The 14,527-nt window shown below is 40.8% G+C and overlaps 1 protein-coding gene across 6 annotated transcripts in view; it reads left to right on the top strand.

Annotated features, from left to right (window-relative positions):
- Window positions 1-14,527, top strand: part of ATP8B1 (ATPase phospholipid transporting 8B1) — a 109,651-nt gene that overhangs the window by 71,689 nt on the left and 23,435 nt on the right. For all 6 annotated transcript variants that reach the window (XM_014454403.2, XM_006087137.3, XM_023752627.1 and 3 more), the window contains 7 exons: window positions 105-187; window positions 303-461; window positions 632-720; window positions 2,769-2,959; window positions 5,838-6,046; window positions 7,672-7,715; window positions 8,344-8,500. In XM_014454403.2, the coding sequence (XP_014309889.1) occupies window positions 105-187; window positions 303-461; window positions 632-720; window positions 2,769-2,959; window positions 5,838-6,046; window positions 7,672-7,715; window positions 8,344-8,500 (932 nt within the window). The remainder of the gene's footprint in view (window positions 1-104; window positions 188-302; window positions 462-631; window positions 721-2,768; window positions 2,960-5,837; window positions 6,047-7,671; window positions 7,716-8,343; window positions 8,501-14,527) is intronic.

Raw genomic sequence — 14,527 nt, 5'->3', positions numbered from 1 at the left:
TTGCTTCTAGGATTGCCTAATGTTACTTTGAACAATTTTCTTTATATTCCCGTTTGAACTTTAAAATTTGTCTGTTTAATTCTTTTTTCCCCCCCTCTCTCTAGAGAAACCAATTTAAAGTTCAAAATGGCACTTGAAACCACACACCAATATCTCCAAAAAGAAAATTCATTGGCAACGTTTGATGGTTTGTGAAAACACGTCTTCCTTTGTTTTAAATTTTAGTTGCTTGATTCGGTCCCTATTCATTAAAGTTAGAAAATGTTGTGTGAGTATTTATGTGAATCATATCTCTTTTAAAGGTTTTATTGAATGCGAAGAACCCAATAACCGACTAGATAAGTTTACAGGAACACTCTTCTGGAGAAACACAAGTTTTTCTTTGGATGCTGATAAAATTTTGTTACGTGGCTGTGTAATTAGGAACACCGATTTCTGTCATGGATTGGTCATTTTTGCAGGTACTTTCGAAGTTTCTTGGGAAATTGATATGATAGGTACTTTCAAGATTTAAAGTAGGGGATTGCTCTTCTGTTCTTTCTCCATGGAAACCAAAGGAAGAGTAATTTTATCCACAGGCCAGTGCATTGATTTTTCCAATTATTGATCATATTGAATTTTCCATTTCTAGGTGCCGACACTAAAATAATGAAGAATAGTGGGAAAACCAGATTTAAAAGAACTAAAATTGATTACTTGATGAACTACATGGTTTATACGGTATTTATTTTCTTTTTCTGTGGATGAGAGGCTAGATTGCTGTCTTGTGTTCTAAGTTTGTTGTATGTTTTTCTAATACAAAGAAAGCCTACCTCTGTAGGCCAGGTAGAAAAGGCATGAGTCACTTCAAGGTTGGAGTGGGGAGAGAGGCTTCCCTCACTTTTTCTCAGAAAGGCCACATTCTAAACCAGGGGGCTAGATAAGTTAGTGGGTCTGGGCTCCTGAAGTCAAGGTAGGGTTGACTTCACAGTTAGTTTCCCATAAGGGTAGTTCTGTTAAAAGCAAACTTTTTTCCAACATACACTGTATAAGTCCAAATATAAGGCAAGCCTAAATCTAAGGTGTGTTGAGAATCCACAAGACATACCCCCAGGTTGGATGACTCACAAAGAGGACTCCCAGAATTCAGCGTATAGTTGTACTCCCAGCTCTGACTTATTATAACTTATTACTCTAAGATCAGCAAAGGCAAAAGCCTCCTGGGGCAAAGTCTGGAGGAAGCCAGGCACAAGCTTCCAGAGTCCTCTCCCAGTTGAGTCACACACACGACACAGTTAATTCCCCCAGCGACAATTGGTGACAGCCCATGTTAAATGTTGCCTCCACCAGAGACACTCATTAGAGACTCCGTGCCTGGGGCTTTACTGGGGTCTGGTCACGTAGGCACTGTCAGCCTGGGATCACCAGACTTCCAGGTTCCCCGAAGGAGAGCGGTGGTCAGCATAAATCATACACAAAGAGGCATAATGAGCCATTCTTATCAGAGCATAAGAAATAAGGAATCAGGCCCAGCCAGTGTGGCTCAGTGGCTGAGCATCAACCCACGCACCCAGGAGATCTGGTTCGATTCCCAGTCAGGGCATATGCCTAGATTGTGGGCCTACCCCCATTCGGGGGCATGCAGGAGGCAGCTGATCGATGTGCTCTCTCATGGATGTTTCTCTCTCTCCCTCTCCCTTTCTCTCTCTCAAATCAATTTTTTTTAATTAAAAAAAAGAAAGAATTAAGGAATCAGAAAACTTCCCCAATATCCAAGTTCCCAGATGCCAGCTAAGACCAAGCTTGCAAGCAGGCCTGCTCCTTAGGGTGGCCCCAAATACTAAGTGCTCCTCCAGGTTCCCAAAGAGAACGAATTTTTTATAGGATTTTGTTTAATTTGAATATATATTCTTATAGGGAAGAAATAATACTTATAATACTTTACTTGCATATACATATTTAAAATCATAAAAATCATATATTAATTTAAGAAACAATTCTTTTTTTCCCTGCTCTCACATTTCATGAAAACTTGATTTGAATGTTTCATGTGCATCTTCACTATCTTGCCTTGACTAAGGCTGGAGCACTCACAGTGAGCTCATCATCTCTCCTCTGTGGCAATTTGTTTTGAGATACAGGACTTTGGGAATCTGTCCAGAAATTTAAATCTGTCCCTGGAAATTTTGTTACTACCACAAGTACCCAAATACTACTAAACAGTTGACTTTTTATTCATCCCTTAGATATATAATCATAATTTCCACAACAGAATACTTACTATATTGTTTCTTAAATGATCTTAAACATAACGTGATCATTAAACTTTCAAGAATAATTATCCATATCTGGGTGAAATTTCCTTGCCTTAAAAAAAAATCATTCCCATTAAACATTAGCTATAAGCATCTAATTAAATGTTTGAAAATCTTTCATACTAAGGTAAGGTATCTTCCCCAAACAGTGTGTTATTGTTTAAAATAAAAGTAACTGAGAGAATGTGGTACAATATGAGGGTGTTTAAGGATTGACTGTAAGACACTATCTTCTCTTCAGAAATATAATTTTGGAATAAAACCTCACCTCATATATGGAATGTAGGATAAATCAATCATTCATAGAAATCAAATAGACTTTCAAAGCATTCTTATGGCACTGTTTCTATTTTAATTGTGTTGTTTTTACAGGCTACTAAATTATCATAAATATGTAAAGTAGTTAGTATCTATGAAATGCACCGAGTGGGAAATCCTGCAGAATGCTACACTTCAATGTTGTATTTCTTGTAGATCTTTGTTCTTCTGAGCCTGATTTCTGCTGGTCTTGCCATTGGCCATGCTTACTGGGACGCTCAAGTTGGCAATCATTCTTGGTACCTTTATGATGGAGAAAACTTTAGCCCCTCCAAACGTGGGTTCCTCAATTTCTGGGGCTACATCATTGTTCTGAACACCATGGTGCCCATCTCTCTCTATGTCAGGTAAGGCTGTCTACACTTGGGCCTTTGCTTTTAAGGAAGAACACAGTACGTTTTTGCAACTTGGTGCCTTTCTTTCTAGCAATAGTTGTTTCAAAGGTCATAAGCAACAAGTAAGAAAATAACTTTCATTTCAGAATGGGGGGTAATGCAGGGAAAGGAAGTGAACAGTTGATTGTCTGCTTTGTGCCAGGCTCAGCTTGTATCTCAGCCTGTTTACCGATAAGACTACTAGAGTTCAGAGATCGAACCCTCCTCCTGTAATCACTCGCTTAGTAAGATCCCTTCTCTGTGGACTCCAAAACCCAAGCTTCAGAAAGAGCCTGGGAGAAAGTGAAGATTTAGGATGTCATGGGAAAATTTAATTGCTTCCTTTTTAGGAGCCGTCCTAAGGTCTCATCTGCCTCTTCCTTATTACCCTCCCCTCCCCTATTGCCGCTGCCACGTCCATTCCTTGTAAAACTCATTGGACTTCCGGTCCACGATCTTCCCATGGGAATGCCACTCTCCCTGTCCCCCTTAAGCCTCTCAAAATGTTTTGTTCCTAATCTTGATCCCAGCCACAATAAGGGGCAGACTCATGCGTCTGACAAATGGTAACTTCCTGGTTTTGTGCTATTTCTTCCTTTTTTACTTTTTCTTTCTTTCTTTTGTTTGTTAATCCTCACCCGAGGATATTTTTCCCATTGTTGTCTTGGAGAGAGTGGAAGGGAGGGAGGGACTAGAATGGGGGGGAGAGCGAGAGAAGAGAGAGAGACAGTCAGACAGACATGGATTGGTTGCCTCCTTCATGTGCCCTGACTGGGGTCAGGGATCAAACCTGCAATCCAGGTATATGCCCTTGACCAGGAATGGAACCAGCAACCCTTTGGTGTGTGGGTTGGTGCTCTAACCACTGAGCAATGCCATTGAGGGCTACTTTTTCCTTCTTTAATATCCAAGTTCATTGTCACTGGTTAGTTGGATTTTAGACCTTGGGGAGAGGGATTGTGTCTTGAAATGTACTCAGCAGCCAGAGTCTGCTTTTAGTTCCAGTAGATAATAGCCCAGAGGCACACAGGGTCAGATACACACCTGTAATTAGAAGCATTTATTTTATTTTAATTTTATTACATGTGCATTTGTGTGTTTTTTAATTTTATTACATGTAGTTATTGTTGTCCTTTTAACATGAAGTAAAGCCCAGGGGAGCCATCTGTTTGCAGATGGCTTTAAGAAACTCTGAGATGAGCCCTAACCGGTTTGACTCAGTGGATAAAGTGTCGGCCTGTGGACTGAAGGGTCCCAGGTTTGATTCCGGTCAAGGGCATGTACCTTGGCTGCGGGCACCTCCCCAGTAGGGGGTGTGCAGGAGGCAGCTGATCGATGTTTCTCTCTCATTGATGTTTGTAACTCTCTATCCCTCTCTCTTCCTCTCTGTAAAAAATCAATAAAATATATTTTTTTTGAAAAAGAAAGAAACTCTGAGATGAGTTTTACCTTTGTCAAGGGAACTCATACACAGATTATTTTGTCTAAAACTATAAATGTAATTTATAAAATAAGCTGTATGTGTAGTTATTGGTTTAAAAAAGTCATGTCGTATGACTACTGGGATTTCTTTATTTCTCTTGGAAATAAAGGTCCTTTTAAGGCATGAGTCAGATCAGGTAATTCCAGATAGTATCTCTGCTTTGTGTTCAACCTGCAGTAGCTCTGTTACCTTTAGAACAAACTCAGTGAGGCCACACCATAACCCACAGGCCCAGCCGATCTGAGGTTCTGCCCTTCTCCACCTCCAACCGAAACCTTCTGGGCTCCCGCCACTCTCGCCTCCTTGATACGCTCCGGGGTGCCAGCCCCTTCATGCCTGCTCTTATGGAACACCCTTCAGTCCGTATCTACATAATTCCTCTTTCATTTCCTTCAGGTCTCTGCTCTCTTACCACATGTGATCACTTGGCCTTTCCACCCACTCTGTCTTAAATGTCACTTCTGTTTCCTGTTGGTCTCCATCTCCCCTCACCCTGCTTTGATTTTTCTCCAGAGAAATTTCACCACCTGATATGTGTTTACTTGTCTTTTTATTTATTTATCTGATTCCAGTAGAAGGTAACCTCCTCGAGAGTGGGGAGTTTGTCTGCTTTATTTACTAATGCGTCCCCTGTACCTAGAATGGTGTCTGGTCAGAGCAGGCACTCAGGAAGCATATATGGAAGGAGGAAGGGAGTTATCCTTCCATCTGTTGAACTTGTTATACGGCATCTTTGCCCACTTAACATTTGCTGGATATGTAAACAGTTTCCTTATAACTGGATGTATGTAATCATTTAGGGTTTTAGAATTGAGATGATCCTCTTAGAATATCTTATTTTGGACCTTCAATAGCCCTGTAAGAATTTAGGGGAAAACTGTGCTTTTTCAGAGTGTGGAATCACAGTTTAGGAGTTATTTGCCAAGAGCCCTTTTCCCTTCTGGAGAGAGTGCTGGGTCTGTAACTTTGGTGAACTTGCTCTAGCATTGGGGTGATGGTAAACATGGCCATTCCGGTTGTGCCCAAGTACAGTGGAGAATGAGAGTAAAGAGAGTGAGAATAGCCACATGGTGCCCTCTGCATGCCACCATGTCACCCGCCCCACTGGGTTGTGTTGGAACATGGGGCACTGTGGCCATGGCTGGATGTGCTCAGGAGTGAGTGGGAATGAGAAGGGCACTTTGGCCCTAAACCTAGAGAAAGGTATGTTTGGTCAGGAGAACCCAGAAGCTGGGCACATGGGCTACCATCTGGCTTGTGTCTTTGTAGGTAAGCAGCTCACTCCTGTACGTACAAGTGAGGATAAAATCCACCATCTGCCAACTCGTGTCTGAGAATTCTATTGAAAGTAATCTTCTGTCTTCCTAGTGTGGAAGTGATCCGTCTTGGACAGAGCTACTTCATAAACTGGGACCTGCAGATGTACTACTTTGAGAAGGACACGCCTGCAAAGGCAAGAACCACTACGCTGAATGAACAGCTTGGGCAGATCCATTACATTTTCTCTGATAAAACAGGGACTCTCACACAAAATATCATGACCTTTAAAAAGTGCTGCATCAATGGAAAAATATATGGTGAGTGGAAGCCGTTCCTCAGCCCCTCAGAGCCTGCCTTCCCAGCGTTGCTAGTGCCCTCCCAATGCAGAGCCCGGTGCTCATCCTAGGCTGAATCCTGAAGCCAGAGCATTGGTGGCATCAGGAACACATGGTGGGCAAGGTCAGCAGTCAGAAATAGGCACACATCCCTCAAAATTGCCATGTGATCCAGCAATCCCACTTCTGGATATATACCCAAAAGAATCGAAAGCAGGGATTGATGCAGAGAGATATTTGCACACCGATGTTCATGGGATCATTATTCAATAGTTAAAGCATGGAAGTAACCCAAGTGTCAGTTGATGGATGAAAAGATAAAGAGTGCTATATATACACAATGGAATATTTAGTTTTTAAAAGGAAGAAATTCTGACACATGCTTCAATATGGATGAACCTTGAGGACATTATACTCAGTGAAAAGAGCCAGTCACGAAAGAAATACTGTATGATTCCACTTATATGCGGTATCTTATCTAGAGTAGTCAAATTTCTAGAGACAAAAAGTTGAATGGTGGTTGCCGGGGAGAGGGAGTTATTATTCAATGAGAACTGACTTTAAGTTTTACCAGATGAAGAGCTATGCAGATGGATGGTGGTGATGGTTGCACAACAGTGTGTTTACCACGTAATACTCCCAAACTGTACACTTAACAATGGTTAAAATGGTAAATTTTATGTTATGTGTACCGTATTTCACCACAATTATTTTTAAGTTGATTTCCATTTTAATATTTTGAAATGTGCTGTATACTTATAAAAATATTAAGGCTAATACTATATTCAATTAGAGTGCTCTTTTATTTAATACAGTTTTTTAAAAAAAAAAAAAAGCTTTAAGAACACTGTATGCCGAAACCGGTTTGGCTCAGTGGATAGAGCATTGGCCTGCGGACTGAAAGGTCCCAGGTTCGATTCCGGTCAAGGGCATGTACCTGGGTTGCAGGCACATCCCCAGTGGGAGATGTGCAGGAGGCAGCTGATGGATGTTTCTCTCTCATCGATGTTTCTAACTCTCTATCTCTCTCCCTTCCTCTCTGTAAAAAAATCAATAAAATGTATTTAAAAAAAAAAAAAAAAAAAAAAAAAATAAGAACACTGTATGCTTTCCACTTGTAGCAAACTTTATACTGGAAATGTGTTCTTACTAATGAGCATCCATAAGAAAGGTGGGACACGGGGGCGGAGGGGGGCGCTAAGGAAGTGATTCTCGTGTGCCCACTGACAGTGCCTTGTGAGCTGGGGGAGGTAAAGAACTTGAAAGGACATGGTCTGGGCCCAGAGGACATTGCAGTGTAGAGGACACAGGCACCCTGTTTGAACTTCCAGGAGTCATTAAACTTTTCCTATAAAGAGCCAGATAGGAGATACCTTAGCCTTTGCAGGCCACATGCAGACTATATCAAATATTCTTCTTTGTTATATTTTGTTTGTTTTTTACAATTCTTGAAAAATATAAATAAAAACCATTTTTGACTCAAGGTTTGTCCAGAAACAGGCTATGAGACCCATAGAACCACCACCAATATAGACCCAAAGCAAGGTGAAGAGGGAACTCTGGACATAGGCGGAGACTCAGCTGGTTTTGTTCTGTTTGCTTTTCAGGAGACCATCGGGATGCTTCTCAACACAATCATAGCAAAATAGAGGTGAGTCCTTTAACTTAAGGAATCGGTGGTGGTGTGAATTCATTCCTGGGGCTGCTGTAACAAATACCACAAAATGGATAGCTTACAACAACAGAAATGTCTTCTCTCACTGCTCTGGAGGCCAGAAATCTGAAATCAAGGTGTCCACATGGCCACACTCCCTCAGAAGGCTCTAGGGAAGAACCCTTCCTTGCCCCTTCCACCTTCTGATGGTTGCCTACAATCCCTGGTCTTCCTTGGGTTGCAGATGTCTGCCTCTGTCATCAAACGGTGTTCCCCCTGTGTGTGTCCCAATGTCCTTCCTTTGGATTGGGCCCACCGTAACTCAATATAACCTCGTTTTAACTGGATTACATCCGCGAAGACCTTCTTTCCAAATAAGGTCATTCCCAGGTAGCAGGGGTTATGACTTCAACATAGCTTTTGGGAGCCATAGTTCCAACCCACAAGGTATCTTTTAGCTTTAAGACAGGTGTGAACCTTTGACAGTTAAGAATGTGTTGAAATCCTACAGTGATTTTTGCATAAAGACTTAGCTTCAAATAAAAGTTCATATCATTTGCTAAGCCCAAATTGTGTGTGTTTTTTAAATCACATTTTCTTTTCCTTTTCCACTTCTTTCTTCTAGCAAGTTGATTTTAGCTGGAACACGTATGCAGATGGGAAGCTCGCCTTTTATGACCATTATCTCATCGAGCAAATCCAGTCAGGGAAGGAGCCGGAAGTGCGACAATTCTTCTTCCTGCTTGCAATCTGCCACACTGTCATGGTGGATAGAATTGATGGTAGGTGTTTTCTTTGCACCTCAGATATTAAAGACCAGTTTTTTTAGTTTACAGGTAACTCGTGCTTTTGGGACTCAAATGTGTATGAAGCAGTTTGAGAAGTTTGTCTCACACTCGAGCAGTAAGCACTCAGGGGCACCTGCCGCTAGATGGTAGATGGGGTAGCAAAGCATGAAACAAGGTCACGGCCTCTGAGAACTGGCATCTTCTCCACAGCTGTAGCTCCAGATGTGCTTATCACTTTGTAAATGAAATCTTATCACTGGAAGAAATGGTTGACTCTTGAATTATAATAGGAGGATCAAAATCCTTCTAGCTGTATTACTACTTACATGGTTTATTGAGAATGAAGAGTCAAATCTTATCTGGATCATAAGTGGACTTTAAACATGGACGATCTTTTCTACACGATAATTTCAGAGACAGACTTTTCTAGATTCGGATATGTTTAGGGTTTGAAACATAATACCAGTCAGAGCCCCTCTCTAAGGTGCCTGTTTCTCATTTGAAGGAGCATAATGAATGTGCATTTGCCCGGGAACAAGCAAAGCTGACTTATAAGCTCCTTTGCAGAAATCCTTCTTCTTCTTCTTTTTTTTTTACTTTTATTTTCTGTAGTCTTATTTTTGTATGATGATTATATGTTACTATTGTATAGTAACAAAAGAAAAATGTATCCTGTGCTCCCCGAAAATATTTAACCAATTTTTGTTTTTTATGCACTAAATTGAAGAAGCAACAGCTTTTTTTCTACATTAAAAATTCAAACATATACTTAAGGATATTTACCTACAAAATTGTTGCAAATATAGTTATAAAAACAGTTAGTGTCTAAGAGTCTAAACACAATTTCTTAACACTGCTTGTGTTTACATTTTTTAATTAAAAGGCCTGTTTCTACTTCATATTGGTAAGATCCATACAGAGGAAAAAAGTATTCCAAGTGAATGTTGACTATAATATTCCATCTGTACATCCTTAATGGAATCTATTCTAAGAACAAAAATTACTGCAAAGAAATCTTAAAACTTTACTGGTTAACTTTATTGCTGATAGTAATGCTGGTATTAGAATTAATCAGGACCCAAGATTTTCACTTCCAGTAAAAAAGTTCAGAAAGATCCCTGTAATATTAAACATAAATTATAAATCCTTTGCAGAATTCTCAAATGCATGAAATGCAGCTTGTGCCAGCTTTGTTTCAGCAAATTCGTCCAGAGTCTAAGAAAACTAGTCGTTTTCTCACATGTGAATGTATGACAAATTATCTGGAAAGACATGTACCTTATAGAAAGAGCAAAAGGAACCCTTTGGCATGTCCGCCTGTCAACTCTCCACTTTTCATCAGCACAGCATAGGAAGGTCCCTTTCTGTTTTCCGGCCCTGGGGTGTTATAGGTAGCAGGTATTAAAACTCCAGAGAAGGACTATGCATTAAAGACTAAATGTATAGAAGCCATTTGTAGTATCTTTCAGTAAGTTTCTAAGGAACCCATTCTCCAAGAATGAATCTAATAGGGCAATAAAGAGAGATAACAGTAGAATTCATATTGGGGTAGATTCATGGAAAGGGCTATTAGCAGGCAACGTGGGGTAGATAAAGAGGGATGGCATCCGGTGACCAAAGCAGAGGTCAAAGTCTGTTTGACTAGCCAAGCACATTTCACTCCTATAATGGGGATCAAGTATGATATTGTTAAGCAGCTTGGTTCTCTGAGGGTTTTTGGTTTTTGTTTTGTTTTGTTTTGTTTTTGTTTGTTTTTTGCGTGTGTGGTGGTGTCATTTTCAGCACCAACCAGCCAACTTAGGCAACTGTGCATTAATCTTACTTCTCTATTTTCTTCTCCTCTCCTCCTTCCCCTCCCTCCGGGATATAATGGGAAGAGTCCTGGACTGTGTGCTGGAGATGGGCTTTCCCAGTTTGGGTTCCTGTCATAACACTTAGTACAGAGAGGGTCTCTGTCTGAGCACCAGCTTCCTCTGTGTTGCAGGAAGAAGGCAGGAGTTCAAAGTTTCTTCCCACCTAACACTGTGCAGCTCTCTGTCCCACTTTCTGCTAAGGCAGAGTGTTTTGCATCCTGAGGAATCCTCCCTCACACAGTAGATGATAGGCAAATGCTCTAGCCACTGAGCATGGAGACAAGTTGGCTTTCCTGAAGATTAAAAGAATAATTAGTTTGGCATTGATACCTTGCAGTTCCTGTGGTTGTAGGACTGTTTCCATTTCCTTGCTGGCTGTCAGTGCTGCTCTCTGCTCCTAGAGGTCTCCCTCCCCCATCTTCAAAGCCAGCAGTGAAGTATCTCCCTTCCATCAAATCCCTTTATGCTTTGAAGCTCTCTCACTAAGAAAAGCTGTAGTTTATTTTTTTTAATGATGAGAGAGAGAGAGAGAGAGAGAGAGAGAGAGAGAGAGAGAGAAACATTTATCAGTTGCCTTCCACATGTGCCCAGCCAGGGATGGAACCTGCAACCTGGGTATGTGCCCTGACCAGGAATCAAACCCAAAACCTTTTGGTTTACGGGACAACACTCCAACCAACTGAGCCACATTGGCCAGGTGCCCTGTCACTTGTAATGATTTACCTCATTGGGTTGGGAATACCCAGATAGTCTTCCTATCTTGAGGTCAACTGATTTTATCTTAATTATACCTGCAAAATCCCTTCCCAGCAGTACCTACATTAGTGTTTGCTTAAATCCGTGGTCAGCAAACTGCGGCTCGCGAGCCATATGCGGCTCTTTGGCTCCTTGAGTGTGGCTCTTCCACAAAATACGTGAGGGCGCACATACAGTGCGATTGAAACTTCGTGGCCCATGCGCAGAAGTCGGTTTTCGGCCTGGGCGAGTCTATTTTGAAGAAGTACTGTTGATATTTGGCTCTGTTGACTAATGAGTTTGCCGACCACTGGCTTAAATCATTGGAAGAAGGTGTGTGGAACCTTGCGACCATCTTAGATTCCTGCCTCCCTCAGAGGCCACATAAGAGCAGAGAGTGAAAGAATTGGAGGCCTTTCCTTACCCAAAAATCTTTAAGTTGGGTGCACCAGGATTTGACAGCTATGTTTTAGGAGGTTGGATGGGGAGACATGGGAAGTTGATGCACAAGTTGAAGGCCTGGATTAGTGTGGGGCTTTGAGAAAGATGAGAAAGCCATGACAGTGGGGGACACTTGACAAGTGATTTGAAGAGAGAGGTATGATTGAGGGGAAAGAGTCATCTGAAAGGTGACTGGTTTCAAGGCTGGAGACCAGAATACTGGGAGTGCTGTTACTAACCGGAGGAAGCTATGAAATCGGTGCCATGAGAAATGGGATTTGTGTAGTGTGAGCATTTTTTTATTTCCATCAGTTGCATCTTTAAAAGAAAAGTTCTTACGATTGGATTCCTGGTCAGGGCACATGCCCAGGTTGCAGGCTCAATTCCAAGTGGGGGGCATGCAGGAGGCACCCGATCAATGATTCTCTCTCATGATTGATGTTTCTAACTCTCTCTCCCTCTCCCTTCCTCTCTGAAATCAATAAAAACATTCCTTTTTTAAAAAAAGAAAAGTTCTTTCTGGTTGACTCTGAGTGTCCAGTAAATAGTTTTCAGAGGATCATTTTTTAGTCCTGGTTGCTTCCTGCAAACATAAAATTGGAATTTGGACCAGGTCTCTGAAGTTCCTCCCTCTCTTAGTCTGTAATTCTGTGGTTCCATTGCTAGAACAAAATGGAATGGTTTTCTTTAATGATAAAAATATCAGTGTTTGCTCCAGATATTATTCTTACTCTTGGGAACTTTACCACCTTTTATCATTGTGTTTCTTTCCTCTGTTGGAAATAAGTTTGCCATCCGTATGATGCAATATTCATATCTCGTTCCTGCTACGCTTGGTGGAGGAGGTGGGGGGCGGTGCTGTGTTCTCGCTGCTGCTTGTTTAGCTCTGGTTAAATATGCCCTCTGGCGTGTGTGTATGTTTGTAGAATGGCTGGATTTAGTAAGTGGCATTCGTCACTCCTGCTGTATGACTTTCTGGGTGAACAAATAGAGAGGGAGAGAACCTAAAGTATCATTTTAATTACTAATTGGGAAGTGATTAATACTGACTTAATTAGAGGGAACCATCTGTGCAGCATTGTGAAGGAAGGAGGGAGGGAAGAGGTGTTCAGCTCTACCTCCAGCCCTTCACGCCCCAGCCTCCTCCCCTTCCACGTGGACTGATGGTGGGGAACGCTGCCCATCCACCCATGGCTTGCATCCTGGGCAAACCTTGGAGACCAAATGCCTTTTTCTGTAAAATTCATCTGACCACAGAAATACTTTTTTCCTGCTTTGAGGCAGAAGAACTCGAGTAGAAAAATAGGGGGTGGAGGCAGGTGAAGAGGGTATTGAGGGTGGGAAATGGCGTTGGAAGGAGGCTTGACTCTGGTGGTGAACACACAATATAATATACAGATGATGTGTTATAGAATTGTACACCTGAAACCTGTGTAATTTTATTAACCAATGTCACCCCAATAAATTCAAAGAAAAAAAAAGAAAAAATAGAGTAGAAATTCTTGCATAGGCAGAGTAATGGAGGTTTTTTTTTTAACTTTTTACTTAAGTGCAACATGTATACAGAGACAAGCATGTATAGCTCAATGAAATTTCACAAACTGAATACTCTTTTGTCACAAATACTCAAGATTTTTAAAAACAGAATGTTATCACTATCCTAGAAGTTCCTTTTGGGTTCCCTTCCGGTCCTTGCCCCTCCAAGGGTAACTACTGTCCTGACTTTGAATAGCACAGGTTAGCCTGGTCAGTTTTGTGGTCTGTGTACATGGGGCCAGATAGTATGCACTTGCACATCTGGCTTCTTTCTCTCCACATGGGGAGACTGACTTCTATTATTAAAATGTATTGTGACTATAAGGCAGTTTTCCATTTTGTAACTTAAAAAAAATCCTCACCCAAGGATTTGCTTATTGATTTGAGGGAGAGAGAGAGAAAGAAATATCAGTGTGAGAGAGAACATAGATCGTCTGCCTTCCATATGTGCCGCGACTGGGGATCGAGCCCACAACTTTTCAGTGTACTAGACGATGCTTCAGCCAACTGAGCCACAGCGGCCAGGGCTCCATTATGTAACTTTTAAAACATAAAGATACTAAAAATATTGGTGAATTGTGAGGTTTTGTGTGTGTTTTTAATATGAGAGTATAGCTAAAGTGAAATAAATACACTCTTCTAGAGGGGAAGTTAAATGTGAACAACTCTTTTGGAAAACAACTGAGTCATATATACTAATAGGCTTAAAAATTATCAATATTGTCTAGCTCAGTATTTTGCTAAGAAATACTAAGTGTGGCTCAGTTAGGATATAAAGCCAGAGGTTTTATACATACATACAAAAGGTTATTACAGTGTTATTTTTGAGAAGAAAAAATTTTGAAAGTAAACTAAGTACCTGAAATAAGAATATGGTGACATGTTAACTTTCACTAAAATAATGTTTAGAGCAAATTTTTAAAGCTATGGTAACATCCTCGAATATAATGTTAAAATATTCAGGATATAAGTGTATATTCAGAATGATAGAAGCTATTACAGAAATAGGCTTTTTCACCTTGTATGCGTATATGCATAACCCATGGACTCAGACAGTGGGGTGGTGAGGGCCTGGGGTGGGGGGCTGGGGTGAGTTGGAGGGGGTCGATGGAAAAAAGGGGACATATGTAATATTTTCAACAATAAAGATTTAAAAAAATATAATAATAGTAATAATAAAACAAAAAGAAAGAAAAGAAATAGGCTTTTTTCAAAAGAACTGGAAAGAATTGTAATAAAATGTCAGTGTTGTTTTTCCTCTAATTTAAGTGGGATGATGGGAATATTTTTCCTATTCTTGGCCAATTTTTTTAAACTTCTAGTTTATGTTACTGTTTATAGTTAGAAATAAACCATGAAAGTTTAACAAGTGTTAATGTTGGCACACTCCTTTCTTGGGGAATGTTGGGCTCTGCAGCTCATCCCCACAATGTACACCTCGAGGTGAACTGTGAAC

The sequence above is a fragment of the Myotis lucifugus genome, unplaced genomic scaffold (assembly GCF_000147115.1).
Source record: "Myotis lucifugus unplaced genomic scaffold, Myoluc2.0 scaffold_36, whole genome shotgun sequence".
Lineage (NCBI taxonomy): Eukaryota > Metazoa > Chordata > Mammalia > Chiroptera > Vespertilionidae > Myotis > Myotis lucifugus.
This window is presented reverse-complemented; position numbering and strand designations above follow the sequence as displayed.